Below are 24725 nucleotides of genomic sequence, written 5' to 3'. Positions count from 1 at the left end.
TATCTGGAGGCATCACATTACCTGATTTCAAACTATGCTATAAGGCCATAGTCGCCAGAGTAGCATGGTACTGGTATAAAAATAGGCACATAGACCAATGGAACAGAATAGAGAACTCAGAAATGAACCCAAATACTTAAAGCCAACTGATCTTCAACAAAACAAAAACAAAGTAGGGAAAGGACACCTTTTTCAACAAATAGTGCTGGAATAACTGGCAACTCACAAGATGGAGAAAGAAACTGGATCCTTATCTCTTGCCTTATACAAAAATTAACTCAATATGAATTGAGGAATTAAAGTCCTAAATCAGTAAGACCTGAAACTGTAAAAGTTCTAGAAGATAACATTGGAAAAACCCTTCTAGACATTGGATTAGGCAAAGATTTCATGACCAGGAACCTAAAAGCAAATGCAACAAAAACAAAGATAAATAGGTGGGACTTAATTAAACTAAAGAGCTTTTGCATGGCAAAAGGAACAGTCAGCAGAGTAAACAGCCCACAGAGTGGAAGAAAATCTTCACAATCTATACATCTGACATAGAACTAATATCCATAATCTACAAGGAACTCAAATAAGCAAGAAAAAAACATTCCCATTAAAAAGTGGACTAAGGACATGATAGACAATTCTTGAAAGAAGATACACAAATGGCTAACAAGTATATGAAAAAACGTTCAACATCACTAATGATCAGGGAAATGCAAATCAAAACCATAATATTGATACCACTTTACCCCCACAAAGAATGGCCATTAGCAAAAAATAAAAAATAATGAACTTTGGTGTGGATGCGATAAAAAGGGAGCACTTCTGCACTGCTGGTGGGAATGTAAACTAGTACAACCACTATGGAAAACACTGTGGAGATTCCTTAAAGAACTAAAAGTAGAACTACTATTTGATCCAGCAATCTCACTACTGGGTATCTACCCAGAGGAAAAGAAGTCATTATACAAAAAAGATACTTGCACACGCATGTTTTATAGCAGCACAATTCACAATAGCAAAAATGTGGAACCAGTCCAAATGCTCATCAATCAACAAGTGGATTAAGAAACTGTGGTATGTGTTTTTTCAGACCATTCAGTTGGGTTTTTCTTCAGTTTAGTTGAAAGCAATGAATTCACGACCATCTGACTTAAAATTTGTTAATTGATCACTATAGTAATTCGACTCCACAATTTCTAGGAAATGTATTTAAAAATGCTTTACCAACACTTAGCAAAATATTATTCATTATGCTTTTTTCTTTTTTACTTTGAGGCAGCTGATTTAATCCAATATAGTTAGAAAGGATTTCAAAAAATTTAAAAATCATTAATTTTAACATATGTTTGCCAATGTAAGATTTTTTAAAAAGTGCTTTTATCTAATTACAGACTTTGTATTTTCATTAGAATCTTGAAGTTGCACATTTAGTTCATTTGGCTTTTGGAAACTGTCCAATAAAACTCTGACAAAGCCAGTCATCATTAAACCACTTAGCCAAACCAACTTGCTTACTATCATTCCATCAATTTAAATAAAAATGTTAACTTGTATTCTTTGAAAAGTATTTCATTTAGGAATTTGATTCCTAAGGTAGACAGTTAAGGCAAAGCATTTTGTTACCTAGATAAGATAGGTCTGCCTTCATTTACCAAGACTTCGACTTGCTTTATTCTTAAGGAACTGACAATAGCTAGAGAATGGAAGTTGCAAGATCATTAAACAAAAATCATTACTTCTGGTGCTGCCCTACTGTACAATATATGTGATTTCAGAACCACCCAAGTATAGGCCAAAATATCATGCTTCTAACACTTTGCCTAGTCCTTGCCAGAAATATGTATAAAATGGAAAAAGACATAAAACTATTTTTTCTGACTTATGGTGTCTTTATTAAAGACAACTTTGTTAACATCAGTATTTTAAAGTCTTCCTGTGCTTCTCCTGGGATTATTCATACCCTTGGACAATGCACTATAGCAGCTTGACAGGGCTGAAAAGTGCCTTTCAGTAAATTGGGATCGGAGAAATTTGAAAGGAGAGTGCAGTAGGAAAGGAGAATTAGCATGTCATAATCTTGGGTCTATTCTTTGGTAGATCAGTTTTGGAATAGAGTGTATGTGGAAGTTGAGAATCTGGGAATTGAGTTCTTAAAACTATGTGGTTACCCATGTATTCTTTGGGAAGTCCTCAGGTGGCATCCCTGAGGTGCCTACACCTTTGCTACAATAACTTAATGAATGCCAACACCATCTACCCGATTGCTCAAGCTAGAATCTTGGGTGTCATTCCCAACTACATCATCTCACCTCTCCTCAGTTAGCCAGTCACCAAGTCCTGGCAGTTTCACTTCTTAATGCTTAGAGTGACCGTACAGTTCACCCACCAATCCAGGATTGAGAGTGAAAAGGACACTGTTAATAACAAAGCTGGGACAACTGGTGTAAACAGGACTTGTGGTCACCTATTCACCTCTCTAGAATTAGTCTCCATCTCTGAATTTTAGTTTCAGTGCCAGATGAGCTTGGGTTTGTATAAAAGCTTTTTGACTGGCTGTTTCTGTCTTTGATCTTACTCCCTCCAGTGTTTTCCCCACTGCAGTTGCAGTTTTCTTTCAGAAAGGCTACTTTTATGATGTCTCCTTCTGTGGCTTAAAATTCTTTAATGGCTCCCTAAGGGAAAATCCAAACTCCTAAACACGGTTTATAAAGTTAATTAAGATATGCGGCCCTTGGTTATCTTGAGTTCCTTTTCTTGCAATGTGACTTTTCAGTTCCCCACCAAAAAGCATACTTGAGGTACACTGTAGCTCCACCGAACTACCTGCAGCTCCTTAGCTATATCATAGTGTCTCTGGGGGTATGCGCTGCTTCCCCTGCCTCAACACCCTTCTTGTTCTCCCTTCCCTCGTTTTACCTTGGTGAAATCCTGTTTATTATTACTATCCCCAGAGTGTGGTGTTTCTGATATCCCCTCCTTCTTGGAGCTTTCCCTACCCCCAAGAAATATTTTGGTCCTTCTTGTATAACATATTACAAATACAACATTGTGTGTACCTGTTGAATAATACCATTTGATGGGATACTTTTTGAAGGGAAGCACTGAGTCCTGTTCATCCCTTTATTACCACCTCTGTCACTGTGAAACATGTGATTTGTAATCTTATTGAATGAAAGAATTCTTGCCTGGACAGTGTGGACAGGTCAGTGGGAGGCGAGGGCCTTGACAAGAGCATTTCCCCACCTTTCCTTCCACGTCTGCGTGCTCCCTCCTTCTCTTATGAAAGGCCTCTCTTGCTGTTCATTTTAACTAGATTTTACTTATATTAAAAAAAAAAAAAGGAAAAGGTTTATTGAGATATTAGGAAGTTAGATTTAAAATTCTTATTGGGATTTTAAGAAATGACAGGTACAGTATATTTTTAAGGTGCTGGCAGCTACCAGGTGTTTTTTAGAATATTTTTGTCCGGATAGTATATAATAAAAGAAGGTATATGAGGATTTGAGTTCAGGCAATGTCACGTGTAACTGATTGTGGATCCATGATTTTAAAAATTTGTTTATAATAAACAGTACTTCTACTAAAAGAAGATTTTTTTGTTTCTTCATGGTTAAACAGGGTTTAATAAGAAAGAAGAGATGATGTTTTTCTGGAACATTTTCTGTTTAGTGAATCTGCCCTCCTTTGAGCACAATCATGTGATATACCACAAGAAATCACCAGCTGACATGCCTGAAATAACCCTGGGAAGTACTGAGGGGGGAGCCTCTCAAACGGCACCCCCAAAGTTGCTTGGTGCACTGCATGCTTTCTTCAGTGTTGGCCCGGGAAAAGCAGAGAATGCTTTGATGGATTGGCCTTCAGTTTCTTTGTTGATTTTGACATGGACTCAAAAACTTTTCTTGAAGGACCCAGGTTTGTATAGGATCAACTCCATGACACATCTTGAACTTCAGTTCTTTATTTCCCTTTCCCTCAAATGGTTGATCACTGTAGGCATGAATGTGTCTTCCATGGGTCATGTATAATACAATATTTTATCCTATGGCTTTTATAACCTTGTGGTTTTCTAGGTTTAGGGAGGTAAAGGGCTGAATTCTGTCTTGCAGAGAAAGTTTTCTTTGTTAATGGCACCCAGTGCTTTTTTCATCAAAAGTAAATGAAAAGGAGGAGGGTAGAAGGTGGAGGGTATGGGAGAGCCCCACAACGTGAGCTTACCTGTATAACAAACCTGCACATATGTTCCTGAACTTAAAAATAAAAAGCTTTCATCAAAAACAGCAACAACAACAATCGAAAACAAGGTACAGAGTACTTAACTATCAGGAATGGTAGAAATGTCAACATATATATACATGTATATATTTGTGTATATCTATATACATTTATATTTTTGTATATAAAGCCAGGTATGTAGGTATGCTAGGTATTATTATCAATAAATGTAGTGCCTGAGAAATTTCTGTGACCCATACCTTCTTAGTTGTATATATAAGTGAAAAGAATACTGTTGATTTCTTTACTATGAACATTTATTAAATTAGACTATCTTTCTCCATGGTTAAACCAGAATGAGCCATACAGGAAGGAATTTCAGACAGTTGATTGATTGACTAATGGGAAAATAGTAATTTTAGAGTTAATGATTTTAGACATTTTCTTATAGGAAACTGTTTTTTTTTTTTTTAAACTTCAGAATTTCGACACAAAGCTCTGATAAATTAACCTTGATTTAACGTTATTCTGAATCTTAAGAGGATCTTCTCCTTGAATATAACAAACAATTTAATTGGAATGTGTCAGTAGCCTACTATTAAAATATATTTTATGGAATATTTTCTATTCTACTTATATTTTATAAAATTACAAATTTATTGCATGTACTAAAAGCTAAGTGACTAGTTTGTCTATCATTGTAGGACCTGCTCCAATAAGAGAGATGTTCTTGGAATTGTTAAAAGTTGTGCAGGTGCTTTTTTGGTTGGTGGGAAAGTGGGAGTTACCCACTTTTCCTGCTGGACTGTGAATTTTGAGAGAATTAACAGAAGTGGGCCCTTAAAAGCTGATGATACATGAGAGTTTAGTTTATTCTTTCATGATACCCATCAGTTTTGGGGGATGCAGGATATTTTATAGAGGCTATTTATTCAGGAGGTTTTTTTGTTTATAAATTTTTTTTTTCTTTTTTTTGAGATGGAGTTTTGCTCTTGTTATGCAGGTTGGAGTGCAATGGTGCGATCTCGGCTCACCGCAACCTCTGCCTCCTGGGTTCAAGCAATTCTCCTGCCTTAGCTTCCTGAGTAGCTGCGATTACGGGCGTGCATCACCATGCCCAGCTAATTTTTTTGTATTTTTAATAGAGACGGGGTTTCACCATGTGTTTAAAATTTTTTAGAGTTACATCCTTACTCGTATCAGCATCCTGACCTGGGACTATGAGGAAAGATGAGCATTTGCTATTACTCATCTCCATTCAGTCACATAGCAGATACTTTCCAAGCAGCCACTCTGTCTCAGGAAGTGTGGCGCAATGGTGAGTAAGAGCCAAGGTCCCTGGTGTCAGGGAGTTTATTTCCAGGGTGAGACAGACAGTAAAAATGTGTTCAAATATCAGGTACTGAATGCTTTGAAAATAAGATGATATGCTACGGTTTTGTGAAGGCTCCTTCCATTGGGTGGTATGTAGAGAAAAACTCTTCAACCATGTTTTGCCTTTGCTCTAACATCACCACAATCATCAGTGTAGAAAAAACTTCTAGGATTATATGTGCCAGTACTTTTTTCCCCACATACCAAGCAGTGGATACCAGCTGGGTGTCCTCCAATTCAGTTTTGACACTATCTACCTGGAGATAGCATCAAATCCCACAGGTTAGGGGCTCAGTTCCCAAGACTGCTGTCTGCATTCCTGGACACCAGTTACGAGTCCAGGCCTCTGGAACTACTATTACTACTACCTTTTTTTTTTTTTTGGAGACCTTAGTAGGGTCTCACTATGTTGCCCAGGCTGGTCTTAAACTTCTGGGCTCAAACGATCCTTCTACCTTCACCTCCCAAAGTGCTAGAATTAAAAGCGTGAGCCACTGCTCCTGGCCAAGGCCTCTGGAACTTCTGACCAACTGGCTTTGTTTGAGTTCCCACGACCTTATCTTTGGGTTTGATTAATTTGCTAGAGTGGCTTACAAAACTCAGGGCAACACATTTACCAGTTTATTATAAAGGATACTATAGTAGATATAGATGAAGAAATGATATGTAGGGTGAGGTATGGGGGAAGAGGTGTGGAGCTTCCATGCCCTCCCTGGGTGTGCCACCCTCCAGGAACCTGCATGTGTTCAGCTACCTGGAAGTTCCTTGGACCCCAAGTCCTCTTTAGTTTTTATGGAAGTGTCATGATGTCAGCATTCCTTTTCCAGGTGTATAGGGCTGGACCTTCTCCGGGTAGAGTTTCCCACTCCCCCGTGATCTTAATGAACATGGGGGAAGGTCTTAAGACCCACAGTCAGAAAGGTGGGGGACGATTAGAGTCCTACGTGGGGCAGGTGAAAGGAGGGAAGGAGAGAGAGTTTGTTTCCTAAGGACTAATACTCCCAACATTTTAACAAAGACTAATAAGAGCTATGGGAGTTATGACCCAGGAGCCAGCAGAATATGCTTTGATTGATTGGTCTTCAATTTCTTTGTTGATGAACCACCTGAGGTGTTGTGATGTATACTGGTTTTCATAACACCACAGGTGGTTAGAAGAGACCTCTTTGATGTTTACACTGAGGCTGGAGTGATAAGGGGAGGAGCATGGCAGGCAGGAGGAACAACTGGTTTGGGGACCTTAAGGCAGAGACAGATGTGAGGTATTCTGGAACTGAGAGGAGTCTAGTGATGCTGGAGTTGTAAGAAAGTGGGTGATGAAGTGGGAAGGTGGGCAGGGCCCCCATGACATAGGGCCCAGCAGGCTATTGTAGGCTCTGTGTACAAGAATCTACTGGAAATGTCAAGGTGAGGAGTGACAGGGAGCTAGTTTTTCAGTCTGGGAAGTCAGTTCTGATTTGCATATGTTGGGTTTAAAATGTCCATTCAAAGTCTCAGAGATATTAGAGGAGTAGTTTGGGTTCCTGGGAGGCTGGGGTCACATCTAGGAGTCTCTAGGTTTTTAAAGTCATGAGACCAAATAAGGTCATTTAGGGAGAAAAAGACTGTAATTGCAGATGAGAAGGGGCAAGGCTGCGGTGTGCAGCTGTGCTAATCGTGTGAATTGTGCATGCTGGAGTTGATGCAACTGTGTAGGTGGTGCTGAGCAGGGCACCTGGACCCTCCTTACCTCACAGCTCTCTGGGCTGGCTTGGCTCCTTTGTGCCAGATTACTTGGTTAGCTAAGACTACATTTATGTTCAGCTTCTAGGACAGAGTTTAAATGAACCTTAACTTAACTACCTGTATATTTTAAATTACTACAGTTTCAAGACATGGCAAATTTAGGATTTTATTTCAAGATAAAATGATATCATATTCTGTATACAGTGATGCCTCACTAGAAATGTGTTGTAACTTATCCAAAATGTAGTTGAAACTTTAGAAAGAGCAGCCCAAATTGATTATCTTAGAGTCCGCTCACAGGACTTAGCACTTCCCTTGAGAAAGGAATTTCTGTAGAAAATCTGTGATCCCTAAAACTATGTTTGTTTTCATTTTAGGAAGAAGTCTGAACACATTGGTTATTATGTGCCCTGGTCCTAAGACATTTGAAACGGTCTATTAGATGCAATTGTAGGGCAGCCCCACTAGACACAGGCATACCATGGCAGGAAGGCATGTTTAAAAAATGATTGGTGGTCACGCCTGTAATCCCAACACTTCGGGAGGCCGAGGTGGGTGGATCACTTGAGGTCTTGAGTTAAAGACCAGCCTGGACAACATGGCGAAACCCCATCTCTACTAAAAAATACAAAAATTAGCCGGGTGTGGTGGCGGGTACCTGTAATCCCAGCTACTTAGGAAGCTGGGCAGGGAGAATTGCTTGAATGCAGGAGGCAGAAGTTGCAATGAGCCGAGATCATGCCACTGCACTCCAGTCTGGGCGACACAGTGAGACTCCGTCTTGGGGGAGAAAAAAACAGATTGGTGGGCTCTGAAGACATATAATAGTAGGTCCCTAGAATCCAATATATTTTCAGTAACTAAAAAAGCCACTTTTGTGAGACCACTTTATTAGTAACAAAACTAGTACATTTGGAAGTCAAATATATACAGAAACGTTTATATGATGTCTTTGTGGACTAAATGGAAAAATTGCTAAATTGAAAGATAATTAGTTAGGGTGACTTTTGAGAGTCATCTCTGGTTTCTTGAATGATGTGGATTATCTCTGGTTTCTTGAATGATTTGGATGGAGGGAGGTTTCTATGTATGTTCCAGGGCATGTAACATCTATGCCAGTACCCAGGATGAAGACATAAAGGGCATGCACATCAAGTTCACAGATGGCATAAGCACAGGAGGAACAGCAAGTTTGTTGAATATAAGAATGAAGATAGAAGAGGTCTGGATAAATTTGGAAATATTTCTGTTTTTCATTGTTGTGTAACTAGCCATCTCAAGATGTAGGAGTTTGAAATTATGGCGACACACATTTTGCTTGTGGATCTGCGACTTTGGCAGGGCTTGTGGGGCCAAGCATGAAGGGCGGAGGCTGGAGTTATCTGAAGTCTCAGTCATGTCTGCTAGTTGACGTTGGCGTTGCCTGGGGCTTCATCTGGGGATGGAGCACCTACTTGTGGACTCCACATGTTGTTGCTTGGCTTCCTCAGTAGGGCAACCATCCAGAGCCCAAAGGCAGGGAGGGATGCCGGAAGGAGCAAAGGTCATATCCCTGTGCATGACCAAGTCTCAGAAGGCAGGTGGTTATTTCTGCCACCGCATAATGTTACTTCTGTGCTATTCTATTGGTTTGAAGTTCAGAAAAGTCCAAGCAACGTTCCTAACCACACACTGCCACTCCAATTTCCAGTCCTCAGAGTGTTCCCTGAGTTACCTGAGTAGCCTACTTAGGCTCCTGGATTACAGGTTTGCTTTGCTTTAACCCACTCTCTTACTTGCTGTCAAGGTGATCGGATTAAAATGCAAATGTTATCAAGTTGTTCCCCTACTTATGAGACTTCAATGACTATCCATAGTATTCTGCTTAAATTCAAATTCTATTAAGCATACAAGACTGTTTATGATCTGAGCCCTATCTGTAATCTGTAGATTCTTCTCTAGCCTTCTCTTCCATCACTATACCATACACTGTTTTTACTCTTGGCCAGGTAACATTTAAAGGGGAGAAATATTATTACATTATACCTTTTGTAGGAATAGTGTTGACTAATTTGAAGACATGTTTTAATAAATGAGATTCCTCTGGTCAAAAATTATTTATTCTCTTTTTACATATAAAATGTACTCATTCCTTCCAAGCCTTCCCAATATTCTTATTTATTATGACATGAGACTTGGGCTTCTCAAATCAGACTGTTGAGTATTATCCCTTAAGTTTAACTCCTTGAATACGGTTCCTTTTGATCTCAAGATGTGTGAATTAAGGTGATAAGATAAATGTTTCCTGTCTACCCCGCACCAAACATACAGTGGTGGAATATGCATAGGATAACCTGTATAAATGCTTCCAGTTAGAAAGGGGCAAAACAGGAGGCACACAATTACTAGTCCATATTACTCATTTTTAAATCTAGCCAGACACGTGGTCATTTCTCTGATTAGGACTTGGTCCTATTGTCTAGGAGTTGTTTACTGTGACGATTGGTCCTGTCTTCTGGGCTCTTGGTTCTGTTGTCTGGGCTTGCTTGCTATTGTCATAAAAAGTAGTGTGTATTTGCAGTGGAGTAGTGTTCTCAGCCTGCATTTTGCTTAAGGAAAATTGGGAGTTCAGAGGCCTCTTTTCAGTTTATAGTGTCTCTATGTTTTTCAGCCCAAGCTGTACAATTATTCTAAAAACTTTTGTGAATTTCTTATGAAGCAACCTCTAATTAACTTTTTTAGACAAAGGCAGCACCCACAAATTGTTCAGGAATAAACTCTTCTGTACCTTAGATTCCCTGTAAGGCTACTGGGACACAATGCCCTTAAGATTATTAGAGAATCTTGTTTTGAAAGGATCCATGAGGCATTGTATTAAATCTTATAAATTATCAGATTACATCTAATAAAGGATTTTACAGTTATAGCATGTTTACCTGACAGCATGCTGGATTCATTATTTGCCCAGAAGTGGTATCTTAATTGTAGCATTGTTTGTGTTCTGATAGGACTAGGAATGAGAAAGTTTTATTTTCAAACTCAGTAAAAAGTGTTCGCTCTTTTATATTTTAATGGTTCTTCTTTCTTTTTAGCTTCTCTCTCTCTTCATACATTTCATTATAGGCTCCAAAATAAAGCCAATCATAACTTTCAACAGTTTACCTGGAAACCTACTTATTTGAATCATCTAGTTCATTAAGTACATTTTTTATTTCACGTTCTTTTCTGTTTCCAATAGCTTTCTCTGCTTTCACTGACACTCTTAGAGATAGCCTCCCTGCAAGCCCTCAGGCTTCTGCCAATATTCTCCTTAAGGTCCTTCTTGCTACTTCATCCTAAAAACACATAGTAGGAAGTAGAGGGAGTGGGGCCAGATCATGGAGGGCCTTACAGGTTATTAGAAGGATGTTGAGTTTTACTCTGAATGAGAAAGGAAACCACTGGAGGATATTAAAGAGAAGAGTTAACTGATCTGACCTGTGTTTAAATGATTTTCTCCAACTGCAAGGGCAGATTCAAGGATACTATTAAAAGAGTTGTTGAAGAAATCCGGGTGAAAGATGATGGCTGCTTGGACCTGAGAGTGGTGAGAATTTGACCTGTTTTGTGTATATTTTGAACGTAGAGCCAACAAGATTTTCAGGTGGATAGAAGAGATAGGAGATAAAGAGGTTTTGACTGTAGTCGATGGAAAAGTGCTGTACTATTTACCAAGATGGCGAAGACTGCAGGAGAACAAATTTTTTTCGAGGGAGTAGAATCATCAGTTTTCTTTTGGACATGTAAAATTTGAGATTCTAATAGGCATCTAAGTGGAGATGCCAAGTAGGCAGTTGGATTTAGCAGGGAGTTCTGGTCTGGCTATAAATTTGGAAGTTGTCAGTATATAGATGGCATTTAAGGCCATGACCCTTGATGTGAGATATGAGCTGAAGCAGTATAGACTTTCTTAGTCAGGGAAATAATGAGCAACCAGAAACATATTTTGAAGACGTGGCCAGTGAGATGGGGGTAGAAGCAGGAGGGAGGGGTGTTCTAGAAACATGTGACATATTTCAAGAATGTGGATAAAGACTGTGTCATTAGATTGAACAATGTAGAGGTCATTGCAGTAAATACTAAAGTGGGATCAAGAGAAGATGATGGAGTGTAGGACTTTTTTTTCCCCCTCATCTGGAGATTTATTTCAAAACACAGAGGTGAAATGGTATGGGAGTCAAAAAAGGTTTTTATTTTTGTTTTGAAGATGGGAGAAATAAAGGCATCATCCTTCCAAGAATGATTCGGTCAAAAGGGAAACCTTCATGGTGCAGGAAAGAGAACAGAAAGTTGCTGGAACCATTTTCCTGAATAGATGAGAAAGGGATGAGCTTAAGTGGCACATGGATAATTCCTCCACAGCAACAGGAGAGAGGGCGGAACACAAGCTCAGATGCAGGCAGGTTGGTCGATGGGGCCAGGATGCATATGCATTTCTCTTCTGATTGTTTCCATTTTCAGTGAAGTAATGAAGATCTTCAGCTGAGAGTGAGGAAAAGAAAAGAGATGTTGGAAGTTTAAGGACAGAGGAGAAAGTATCAGGAATTATCAAGGAGAATGACAGAATAAAATGTAGTAGGATTCTGTGTGATACCAAGGGTTCCCTTGGTTTGTTGGTAATGAATACAAAGTGAGGCCACCTATGGTTGTGCAGTTCGAACCTCCAGTTGCGTTTATCTCCTGGGGTGCTAGCAAGGAGAATGCAGGGAGTTGGCATTACCCATGGGTGGGCTTTTTTTTTCCAGTGGATATTATGGAAGCAAGTCTGTGCAAGGGAATTGAGGACACTTGCAAGCGAGCGATTATAATGGTTAGTGAGGGAAATGACATGGGTGGGGGGCATCAGCGAGGGACAATGAAAAGGTAGTAGGGTCAGTGAATTGGGTGTCTTGGTAGAGTCAGAATGTTAGAGTGAGTTGGGTGAAGAGTATTAGTTGAGAGTAAGAATCTTGAAATTTAAGTTGTGCATTACTACTCAGACAATATTCTACAAAGTAGCTTGGCCTGAGTGTAAGATGGAGTGGCTTCAGCTCCTTGAATCTGCTGTTCTGTACTTTTGGGCAAGTTGTTTAACTACTGAGTGTTTCATTTTCCTCATTTCTAAAATGGTAATTATAGTAGTTCCTACTTCATAGAGTTATTAAGAGGATTAAAAGAGTAAATACATGTGAAGTCCTCAACAGTGCCTGTCACATTGAAAAAATTTGATAAATGCTAGCTATTATTATTGCATGTCTATAAACTTAGAGTGGTGTCAGGCTCCATGGGTGAGAAATGAGGAATATTCCCGGGGCCAGTGACACTTTATGAGGACCCACATGGTCCAATAAAGATTCATTGAAACTCACTTTTGCTGATAAATGGAGTTAGTTATAATTAGCCCTTCCTCCCTGTAGATCACTCCAGTGACAGGTCCTTGTTTTTGTCATTAATACAAGATAGGGTAAGGCTTCTGTGACTCATATGAAGGAAAAAATTAAAACCCACATCCTCTTGATGTTGCTTAGAGGGCCTGAGATCTAGTTACAGGGGCAGTGGGAAAAGCACAAATAGCTATAACCTAAGTCCTGGATTCCTTGAAACATACGTGAATTATGTTGAGTCCTAGAATTCCCCAAGAATGACTTGTATCACTTTGAGATCTTTGTGGCTCTGTTGTCCCTGATACATGGTCAACTCTGTTTTTACTCTCTTAGATCAAGAAGTTGTTTTGCTATATTAATGAAAACTGTGTGTGCTTTAAAGGGCTTTTCTTTGGCCTACAGGAAACATAAGTAACTATCAATGTAGCATTCTTAGATTCTCCAAAGGAGAGTCAGCATTGGACTCCAGGTGATATAGGATGCAGCAAAACTCTCATTATTTCATGCTGTCCTTTCTTTTTAAAATTTTTTAGGGTTTATTCTATTAAAATTCTAGGAGACTCCAAAACAGTTGACAAAGAAAAGGTTGGACCCTGAATTTAACATCTATCTTTCGAAGGTTAGGATATTGATTGGCTGGACAGTATTAGACTTTCAAAACCTAATTCTGAGACTGTTATCTAGGAAATTGATGAAATTGAGACATTATCAGCCAAGGTGGATGAAAGTAGCCTAGGGCATTTAGCCAGGACTGTCAGAGAGTAAGAAGGGTCTGTTATTGCTCTCCGGGTTATATCAGTGCTGTATTAAGACTGACAGGCCTGAAGTGGTAAGGCTATCTAGCTGCTTTACCTCTTCCGCTCTGGCAAAGGGGCAGAGTCCAAGAGGATTGTCACCATGACTCCTTAGTGATTGAGTGTTTAGGATGAGTGTGTTAGAAGCAGACTGTATGAAATCAGAATAAGAGATCAGGATCTGTTTGGGTTCATTGTTATCTTCCTACAAAATGGGATATCATTGTCAGCATATACAAACTACATAACATACATTTGAAATAGGAGAGAGAGGGGAGTGGGGAAAGGGAAAGTGAGTGATTATCCTAGAGAATGGACAGCTTGAGTATTGAGAGAGAATGAGAGATAGGGCTATTTCTCCTTGTGACCATCTGGCTAGGCAAGAGGCGGCACACCAGGGTACAATTCAGAGAAGCCATTCTCTGAATCAGCATTGGACCCAGTGTGAAATAAGATGCAACACAGCTCTTGTTATTGCATGCTGTCCTTTCTTTAAAAGTGTTTAGGGTTTATTCTATTGGAACTCTGGAAGACTCCAAAAGTACAGTCTCTTAGGGTACCATACTGCATGGTTCTCAGCTTCTGCACCTCTTTACGTAACGTGGGGCAGGTGGAAAGACTGAATGGACTACTTCTCTTTCTGGAAGTTCTCCACGAATACTGATTGCTTAGCTGAGTATTTGTTAGCTGTTGGGCAACACTGACTTCAATAGAGTGTTCAGTTGTAAAGGACTTGGAGTATTACATTCTGTGTTAATACGTAGAAAAGTACTCACTTGCTTTAAGAACAGTTGAGTGGGTAGACAGGTGCTTTATACAGATTTAAGGCTCTGTTATCCCTCATTTATGTGTTTTGAGAAAGTTTTTTTGTAAACATGCTATTTAATGATTTTCTTTTCAGTAAAGCCATCTTATACTCACCCTACAGTTAATTTTCTTTGTATGTGATTTTATTATCTCATATGTACTCATCTTACACAAGTAATTATTGTCTCATCACATTGTATTATAATTATATGTCTGTGTGTCTCCTGCTAGGCTGTGAGTGTGAGGTTAGTCATGGGTGTCATTCAACTTTGTTTTCCCATACTACCTAGGACAATGTCTGACATGTCTTGTAAAGAACATGTATAGTGGATATCCGTAAGTAATGAATGAATGAATGAATAAATGAATGATATCCTAGTTTTAGAGTCTACCTCCAGAATATTGGCACTCCATAACCAGTATTCCGGATGTAGTCCTTAAAACAGGGATGTTTTAAGGACAATAGTGGCAAATTCTTGTGCCCTTTTTTTCTCTTAGGCTATAGAATAACAGGCTGATGTGTTTCACTGTGATCTTACATGTGTTGTGTTTGACTGCTTGTTGACAACGAATTGTGACAGGTGCCATCATTGTGTGGCTGCTTTGGTTCCAAGGTTACATCTTTCCCTTGGTTGAATGTAAGTGGGTTTTACATTTCAAGATCTTGGCTTCTAAAACCTGGTGACTTGTGTTTATTATTTATATTCTTGGGCATTTATCATTGTCTGACCTCTGTAACCCCTGGTTTCCATTTTGATCAAATGAGATTTGTGCGTGACCAGCTCTAGGGTGACACTTAGCATAGCAAATGTGCAGTGAGCTGATTGAATAGCCTCTGACTGAGTCTTGCTCCTGCTTCTTTGTGCTGCAGAATTGTAATTTCTAACTTATCTTGAAACAGTCATTTTACTTTTTTCATCTCACAAATTTAATCATTCTTAAGAAGAGACTTATTTTAAAATTGTACAGATTATCATTAATGTAAAATTTTTGATAGATTAACCAGTTTTTCCCATTACATATGGTTAAAACTTTTCTTCCTATTTTCTTTACCTGGCTTTAATGACTGAAAAGCATTCTGGACACAGGAAAACAGAGACAAACAAAATGTATCAAATTGAAAAATTTAAAAAAAAATTGCAAAGGTTGTCTTTTGGGATGGTGATGATAGGAGGAGAAATTAAAAACTCTCTGATTTCTGCCTCTTATTAGTTTCAGAACAAGATTAGAGAGTAGTAAGATGGAGGCTCCTTTTTTCCTTCTTGCTCAAACACATATTGACACCTCATGTGTAAGTGTGGTGTAGGGCCTGAAATTAAGTACCTGTGTTACGTGTGCCTTGACACCTGGAGAAACTGGGAGAGCCTCTAATGACCCATCTATAAGCCCCCTCCCATACTGTGCTCTAGAGAATATGGTCCCCTAGCCAACCAACTCTCCAAGACCCCGGCGGGCTGACATCTTGATTTTAGCCTCGTGAAATCTGAAGCAAAGAAAGACACTAACCTTTAGCGCTCTGAGATAATAAACAGGTGTTGTTTTAGCCTCTAAGCTTGTGGTAATTTGTTAAGGTAGCAGTGGAAACCTAATGCAAGTGTTAATGAGTATTTGTGTTTGTTTACCTTGGTTTTTTCTTCATTGACAAATTCAGGGGATTAGTAAAACCTTTTTATTTAACATGAATGGCAAGAAACAGTTTTCTCAGCTAGTGTTTCCATTTCATAAAGAACCCACAGCTTAATATATATAAAGGGATGGATCTGCGTTGTGTCCAACACACAGCTTAACGTTTGAGTTGATTTTACTCTGCTTGAATGAACAGAGTTTCCCTGGGAGTCATTATTTTGACACCAAAGCCTCATTTTTAGTCGTGTGGGCTCCGAGGACGTTTCACTGGCACATCCTCTGCTTCAAATACATTTTCTGTTTTAAAAGCGAGTGATTCCAGACCTTTAAAAAAGATGAAATGATAAAGACCAGAATAATGAACATTTGTGTTTTTAGTTGCTACACTTAGATATGTTAGTTACTCTACTTTTTTAAAAAAGTCAAAAAATTGAAATTTTTTTTTTTTTGCTGTGAGTGGCAAATAGTGAAGATTATGTATGTGTGAATGGAGTTTAGTATAGTAACAAAATCTTACAGTAAAAAGACTACAACAGTCGTATTCATAGTGATAGTATTCATAGTATGAATAATTGTTATTCATAATCAGAAATAAAAGGTACAGGGATTGCATAAAGCATTATAATTGCTATTCATAATTAGTGCTACTGTTACATAGCAGAACAAGCTTTCTGCCCTCAACTGAGGGGAAGGAAAGTGGGGAACTGGGCCAGCACATGAGTGCTGGGAGGAACATGGCTCAAGGTGGGTCAGCTCCTACCTTGCTGTAGTGGGAATTGCCCTTTCTTCATTAAGGAACATGAGAAAATGGAAACTGAGTAGCTTGATCCTGGGGGTCCACAATATCTGGCTAGGAGAGTTGGGGAGTGATTCCATGTCTGCCCTCCCCTCAGCCTCCAGGGCAACCCTTATCCCTTTGACCCTGCTTTTGCAGGAGTGCCAGTGCCCTCTGTGCTTCCTTGGTTTCTGCCCTGCTCTACCCACAGATGGAGAGATGAAACTAGAGGCTTACCTCATCTCTTTCCTTCAATAATTCTACTTCATAATTGTGAGATTAAAGGAAGGCCTCTCCCTAGGACCCAAAATTCTCCTGTCACCGCTTGAAATTCCCATTAGTAATTTGAATTAACAAGCAGGTATCTTAGACTGGCCAAAGGCAGTTACTAAAGGTAACCTAACTATTCTTAGCATGTGTAGCATGAGCTAGTGGCTATTCTAAAGACTTTACCTAAATTAACTTCTTTAATCTGCACAGCAACCTTATGAGGAAGGTCCAGTGGTGTCCAGTCGCTTGTCCCAAGTTATATGGCAATGACGTGTTCCGGAGAGCCAAAACAGAATCCATATGGGTCTGCCCTGGGATTCAGGCCCTCAGCCACTGTGCTAAACTGCTCTCCTGGATCTTTAATGAGGATTTGATTGCTTTCTTCCTAACACCTAGCAGCAATACCTGTAGGGATGAGATTGGAAGTGAAGATGGTGAGGACATACTAGGAGGAGACAGTTCTAAAGGGAGTAGTGCTTGGCTTGGTGGAGACTTTGGAAAGAGACTTGGAAGACATTTTTTTGAGGCCATTGTTTTCCCACCAAAAGTAGTCAGAAGTCACTCATAAACATTTGAATGTCACCTTATAATCAGTATTATAATTCATCCAGGGACCCAGCAAATACTGTTGCTCTTCTTTGCCTCTCTTCCAACATCAGCATCATCTTTCTATTTTATTTTATTTTAAATTTATTGTTATTTTTTAAAGATAAGGCCATGCTATGTTGGCCAGGGGGTCTCAAACTCCTGGCCTCAAGCAGTCCTCCCTCCTCTGCCTTCAAAAGTGCTGGGATTTCAGGTGTGAGCCACCATACCTGGCCCATTTTTTTCTTTGTTTTACTGTTCTTGCTGCGGAAAACACTTATTATGTATGTTTGTGTGTCTGTATGAGTGAAGTGCTTCACTTAACAAGTTTTAAAATGCTTAAATAACATTTTGCAAATATTCTTGAGGTAATTAAAGACTAATTTCTTGAATTATCCTTTTCTTCCTCACATAGTATTGGCTGGATCCTGCAAAAACCCTTGCTGAACACAAAGAACTGATCAACAGTAGGTATTTAACTTTTACTTTGTAAAGGGTGGCTTGATAATGATGACAAAGTCCATGATTAGTTGGGTGCAGAAGTGGGCTTTAGTACTGGAGAAGTGAGTACCAGTACTCAAGTGCCAGAATATGGGAATGTGTATTGTGTGTTTTGGTAGGCCCTCCAAACTCGGATTAAATTTAATCAGTCTCTGAGTGAATCTTAGTATCGATTTTGTCTGTGGTTTTTCTGTATGCTTGTCTTTAAAAATCTGACCTTAAAACAAAAAAGGCAAATAGGCATTAATGGGTGACAGGGGGGTTGTGGGGATGGGTCATAATGCCCAAGTTTTTAAAGAGCTTGAGTTTCTTGGGTCATGGCATGGTTTTGTCATTCAGACTGCTCAGTTTCCTAAGCCAGTAAGTAAGAGGTGCCTTTGTGACCTGAAAAATGGTCTTCAGAGAGAGACCATTTTTGAGAGCTAGCTTTTTGCTTTTATCAATACGAATATTATAAAACTTAAGTATATATTCCTTAATCTTAATTTCCAGAACCCAAGTTTTTATTTATAAGCACAAACACAGAGGCTCCTTAAGTGTGCAAAAGAATACTTTTTAAATTGGGGTAAAATGTACATAACATATAAAATAGATCCTTTTAACCATTTTCGTGTACAATTCAGTGGCATTAGGTACATTGTTGTGCAATATAAGTGTCCATCTCCAAAACTTTTTAATCTCCCTAAACTGAAACTCTAGTCCTCATTAAAGCATTTTGCTGAACTGTGTGAATTATTGCTAATCAAAACCGAGTGGGTTCTTCTGGCCTTCATTACCCCCATTCTGAGTCTGTATTTTCTGTGCCTGTCAGCTTGTTTCCTGTGGTAGTACTGGTTGTGCGATGCCCCCATGGATCCAAGAACAGGAATGTAGCTATGCTTCCAAATGGAACTGGAAACCTGGACTGCACAGCCATCAGAAAGTCCTGTTTCTGTGAACATCAGCATCACTGTTGTTTCTCATTGCATTTCCACCTCTGTGGTGGAAACCACTGGAGTTTACAAGTTACAGCTCTAGCCTATTTGAACTGATTAAAAAATACCAATTGGAAAAAAAGAAAAATTCCAGGAATAATTTTTTTTTTTTGAGATGGAGTCTCACTCTGTCACCCAGGCTGGAGTGCAATGGCACAATCTCTCCTCGCTGCAAACTCCACTTGCTGGGTTCAAGTGATTCTCCTGCCTCAGCCTCCCAAGTAGCTGGGACTATAGGTATACGCTACCACACCCAGCTAATTTTTGTATTTTTAATGGAGACAGGGTTTCACCATGTTGGCCAGGATGGTCTCGATCTCTTGAACTCGTGATTCACCTGCCTTGACCTCCCAAAGTGCTGGAATTACAGGTGTGCACCACTGCACCTGACCTTTTTTTTGTATTTCTAGTAGAGATGGGGTTTTGTTATATTGGCCAAACTGATCTCGAATTCCTGATGTCAGGTGATCCACCTACCTCGGCCTCCCAAAGTGCTGGGATTACAGGTGTGAACCACCACACCCAGCCGATTATTTTAAAATAAACTCACAGGTTTCTTTTATAGGAAAAAAAGTTGATAATTTCTATCAAGGTGATGAAAAAATTATTTTAAGGTGTATTATTAAAGTGGTCCTAAGCACATTTAAAGTGTCTACTTATTTACATGGTATGAAATATTTTATTTAAATATTCCCTTTATGATGGAATCACTTTGTCATTCTAAAAATGCAATGTTAAAAATCTGATGTATAGTAAGAATAAAACAGCTGGTATTATAATTGAATAAATGTTAGTGACTGAAAAGTCCTTACATTTTATCTCATGAATTTATTTGATAGTGAAGGAAAATGGCTATGAAATCTCCAGTAGATTAGTCAGAAGGAGAATCTGTAAAAATGATAGAACATTTGCTAGTTACCAGAATTCTCATAGGTAATCTTGATTTATTTATCCCGGAGTTAATGGGAAACTTCTTATCAAAGACCTCAGAATTAGTGTTCACAAAATATAGAGGATTCCCAGTTTCTGGCTCCTGTATTTTTTGCTAAAGTGAAACAATAATAACTTCACTTTACATAAGAGTTTCTTAAACATTGAGTCTGTAGAATGACATGTAATTTGAATTATCAGCACCTGGTTTTTTTGTAGTTAGAATAGGAAGCCAAAAAATATCTGGCTAGACGTATCCTTGTCCAAAATGTTTATTTGTATAGCCTTTGATTGCTTTATGAAACAGTGATACATGTGAGAAAATTATCTCACTCTAAAGGTATTATTTTGTTTTTCCCTGAGAGGCTATATAGAATAGTGTACCCCAAAGCACTGAGCTATCGATATTAGCAAACTTTTTTTTCTTCCTTGTGATTTTAGGCAATTTGTTTAAATCCTTGGAACTTTACATGCCTTGTGTATGTTATCAAGTTGTTGTTGAGAATCAAATGTTTATGAAACATTTTTGTACATTTTGAAATGTAACCAAATGGAAATGATGCCTTATATTTACAACACAGCCACTTTATATGTGAATGGTAAATGAAGGGCTAGTTTGGGTCAGAAGACCTTAGAGAAAATTAGCCAAAACCAAATGTTTTTAATTTTGTGCTTTTAACATTTCTGCTTAACTGTTCATACTGAACATTTGAAATGTGTGGACTTGGTGAATAGCATGTAATCTGTCACGTTCCAGAGAATAGAAGCAGCTCTAGGGCCTGGAGACGGCCTCTTCCCTTTGTGCACCATCTCGGCAGCATCTGTGCTCCTCCCCGCCTCCTAGGTACCAACCCCAGCTGCCTGCAGGCACAGGCAGACCCATCTGCTCAGGAACACAGAGCTTGATTGACACAGATGGATAAGCTGAGGGTGGACTTCCTGACTCTTCTAAATATTTAATAGTCTGTTGACATCTATGTTCAGGGATAGAGGTGTATTTGTCAGAAATACACAGTGGTTAAACAAACAAAAGCTGTAGCATAAGGAATGTCTTACACAGGAAGGCATAGATGAGGGGAGGGTGCAGGACCCTCATATTGATGGTCTCCTGTATGCCAGAAAGAGGGTTCCAGGGTGCTGCACACCTAAGTATGTGTATGTAATAATAAATAATAACATAGTTCATATGTTATAAATACATGATGCCTTTATTCTTGTTTTATTTAATTTTGTTTCCCAGTTTCTGAATTTGTGACTTTATTCAATTAAGAATATCAAGACTGGGGTTACTTTATGTCAGTTAGACAGTATTGAGTACTTTTACTGAGATACATGCTTCACATATTTTCTAATTTGTGGGAGAGCTTTTGCTGGAAAACAGAATTAACACCTGTAACCACCAATTGGTATACCACATAACAAATCCTTTTAACAAAGTATATTAGATCTAGTTACTGCACAGCTTGGAAATATGCAGTTTCGGAAACAGTACAGATTAGATTGATACCTTCAGAAATAAAAATATTTATAGTAAAAGCATAATGTGTTTGGCACCCAGGGGGTTTGTATCTTCTTGTACAATATGAGTGTTTATTTATTTTTTATTTATTCACCCATGTACATACAATTCCAGGCTTTGTTTCTGATTTAAAAAAAAAAAGTTTGTAGATGTAGTTCTTCTGTGGTAAATGAAGGAGATGAGAAAGGTTTTCTTAAATATGTGAGAACACATTTTTAGATTCAGAAATGTTTAAGAATGAAGCAAATATTGTCCTTAATTCTGTTATGTAGCCTCACTGATGGCTTTTTTCCTTTAAAAAAAGGTAAGAGTTATCATAAGATAATTCTAATTAATTAGTTTTAAGGATAGAACTTTTCTAACCCTTCTTCCCAAAGTTAGCCAGTTAGTAATTTTCTTGTACTATTTTTAAAAAACCAAATATATATTAATTGATACTTTTTCACAAAAGAGATCATATTTCTGTGCTCAGGAATTTAGATTGTTGGTCTTTCCCACATCAGGACATGCAGACCCCATTCTGTCTGTTTAAACATTTGCATTGTGTATGTCCTATGGCTGGGCTGACTTAAATAGTCCACCTGCTGCTGAACATTTCTGTTGTTTTCAGCTTTTTGCAGATAGATTTAAAACTATTTTTTAAATGAAATGATAGGTGGGTGTTTTTTAAACCATTTTTTTTTTCTTTCTTCACTATGAAAAATTACATATATACTACAGAAAATGGGAAAAATATAAATAACAAAAATTGTGCATAACCTCACCAACCAGACATAGGAACCAGCAACATTCTAGTATATTTGGCTATTCCTTTTATCTATGTGTGTGTAGGTGTCAAGGTCCTACTGTCACAGTTCTGAACCTTGCTATTTTTATCTTAGGTTTTCTTGTTTCTTTAGACATTCTTAGAGTGTAATTGTAAATAGCTGTATAATATACTGTTACTTTGACTAATTTATGATTTTAGTGAAATGTAAATTCTATTTCTTATTTTAGCTGGACCTCCGTATACTTTGTATTTTGGTATCAAATTCTATGCTGAAGACCCATGTAAACTTAAAGAAGAAATAACCAGGTATAGTATTGACTTTGTTTTTGAACAGATGTGTGCATCGCATATACAAACAGCTTTATTTAAAACAAATTAAAATTGGGCTAAACATTTGAATGTGTGTCTGCCTGCATTTCATAATGCATCTCCTGTGAGGATAAAATTTTAACTAGCATTGCATCAAGTAGATCAGTGTCTGATGATAGATGTGTTTGAAAATGGCCTGAACATGAGTGACGTGATGGTAGATTTTGCACCTGCTGTAATGAGGTATTTCTGTACCATTATTGTTTAAGCATACATTCAGTCTTTTTTTCATATAAAAGTCATTTGAACTGCCTAAAGGAAGGATATTTTGATGCTCAGTTTGTACTTCTAAATATACATTTGCACAGCCAGTTATTTCTTCTTAATTGGTTGTAGCTTAAATATTAACTATCCAGGTGTTTCAATAGGAAATGAGAAGATAAATGCTTTTAGTATTAAGAATGGAGACCAGTGTTTTAATATATTAATTCACCTTTATCACCAAATATTTGATATTAGTAAGAATTTCCTATTGGTATTGCTTAGGTTGTCAAAATAGAATATATCTACATATGAAAGGGTTTATAAAGAACAGACCAGTTACGTTTTAACTTATTCCACTGGTGACCTAGCTGCATGTAGTAACAAAAACAAAAGTATATTCCCTAACTTAACTCTAAGAGGTCAGTTTTCCCAGTTAACCCATGTTAGGGGCTCAAATAAAGCCTAATACATCCTTTAAAGAAGTTGAAAATCATGTCTGTGGTAGTCTGTGGCTTTGTTTGTATTCCGTGCTTTCATCTGTCTCAGACTTTCTTTTGTCTTTATTCTGGACTGCACACAGAAGAATGAGAAGAGGGTAGGCTAATTGCACCTAGGCTAATTGCACCTTTTTTCATCCCACTTTGCCGTATTTAGGCTTCATTTTCACTTTATGTTGTTTTATTTTATCCCTCAACTTAAGATATAATCATATGAACTCTAATGATTGATTGAATGATAAAAAGATATTTCATAATGTTTATTTGTTTAATTTTTTAAGAGACAGGATCTCACTCTGTCATGCAGGCTAGAGTATAGCTGTGTAATTATAGCTCACTGTGACCTCAAACTCCTGTGCTCACAGAATCCTCCCGCTTCAGCCTCAGGAGTAGCTGGGACTACAGGTGTGTGCCACTACACCTGGCTAATAGTTTTGTATTTTTGTCTTGTTATGTTGACCCAGCTGATCTTGAACTCCTGGCCTCTTACAGTTCTCCTGCCTTGGCCTCCCAGAGTGCTGAGATTACCAGCATGAGCCACTGCTGCAGCCTAGATGTCATTTTTAGAAGCAAGCAGATGTCTGTATTCACATTGTTCATTATCACATTGTTAGTGAGCACTTTGAAAAGCCAATATACCGAGTTTAAGCCTTCCCAGAGCATGCCTTTCTGGGGAAAAGGCCATTAGGATGGGGAGGAAATGTTGAGGAGAGGGATGGTATTTTCATTAGAGTTTCAGAGGGAAACTGAACTCAAGTGGTATAAAAAATACACTTATATCTGTGACTCATAAGAGAGTTGCAAGGGCACAACATTTAAAAATAAAATAAAATGAAAGTCCTTACTATTCAGGTTGTGAGTAATCTCTGCCTGTGCCTGTTTCCTCACTTGTAAAGGTTTCCTGGAGATGTACCTGTTTCAAAGTTTCTGTGAGCATTAAATGGAATGATGTGTATAAAGCTGTTATGATTGTCCATGTCTCATACTATGTTTGATGTTACTTATTTCATACTATCCTTTTTCTGGATGTACAGTGGAATTGCATCTTAAATAGGGGTTAGGTTCCAAAAATACTTGAGTTAATGTTAAGAAGGGAGAAAAAAGATCGTTGTTTTATAATGCATTACTTCACCTCTGTTCATCACACATTAATAGTGAATGGAAATTTCCCTGCAGAAATTTCTGAAGGTTCATTGACAGAATACATGGATTTTATATAAGATACAACCCACAATGTTTTCAGTACAACCAGTTGTATTGAAAGCTTTAGACCAGCTTGTATAGTGAAGAACCCAATGACATAGCTGGCTTCTGATTAATGTCCATGATTTTTTGCCTAAAACATATAGTTGAATTTACGTAAGTTAAATGTGCAATTAATACATTGATACACACATTTTCATTTTATTACTGATT

General features: G+C 38.2%; 1 protein-coding gene across 2 annotated transcripts in view; it reads left to right on the top strand.

Moving 5' to 3' along the window:
• The window catches only part of EPB41L4A (erythrocyte membrane protein band 4.1 like 4A), a 253363-nt gene that overhangs the window by 111991 nt on the left and 116647 nt on the right, over nucleotides 1–24725 (top strand). For both annotated transcript variants that reach the window (XM_012470114.3, XM_064376209.1), the window contains exons 3-4: nucleotides 17962–18013; nucleotides 22467–22545. In XM_012470114.3, the coding sequence (XP_012325537.1) occupies nucleotides 17962–18013; nucleotides 22467–22545 (131 nt within the window). The remainder of the gene's footprint in view (nucleotides 1–17961; nucleotides 18014–22466; nucleotides 22546–24725) is intronic.

The sequence above is a fragment of the Aotus nancymaae genome, unplaced genomic scaffold, assembly GCF_030222135.1.
Source record: "Aotus nancymaae isolate 86718 unplaced genomic scaffold, 86718_ANA_hifiasm-v0.15.2.pri h1tg000014l, whole genome shotgun sequence".
NCBI lineage: Eukaryota > Metazoa > Chordata > Mammalia > Primates > Aotidae > Aotus > Aotus nancymaae.
Note: the sequence above shows the minus strand (reverse complement) of the source record. Positions and strands in the feature narration are given on the sequence as shown.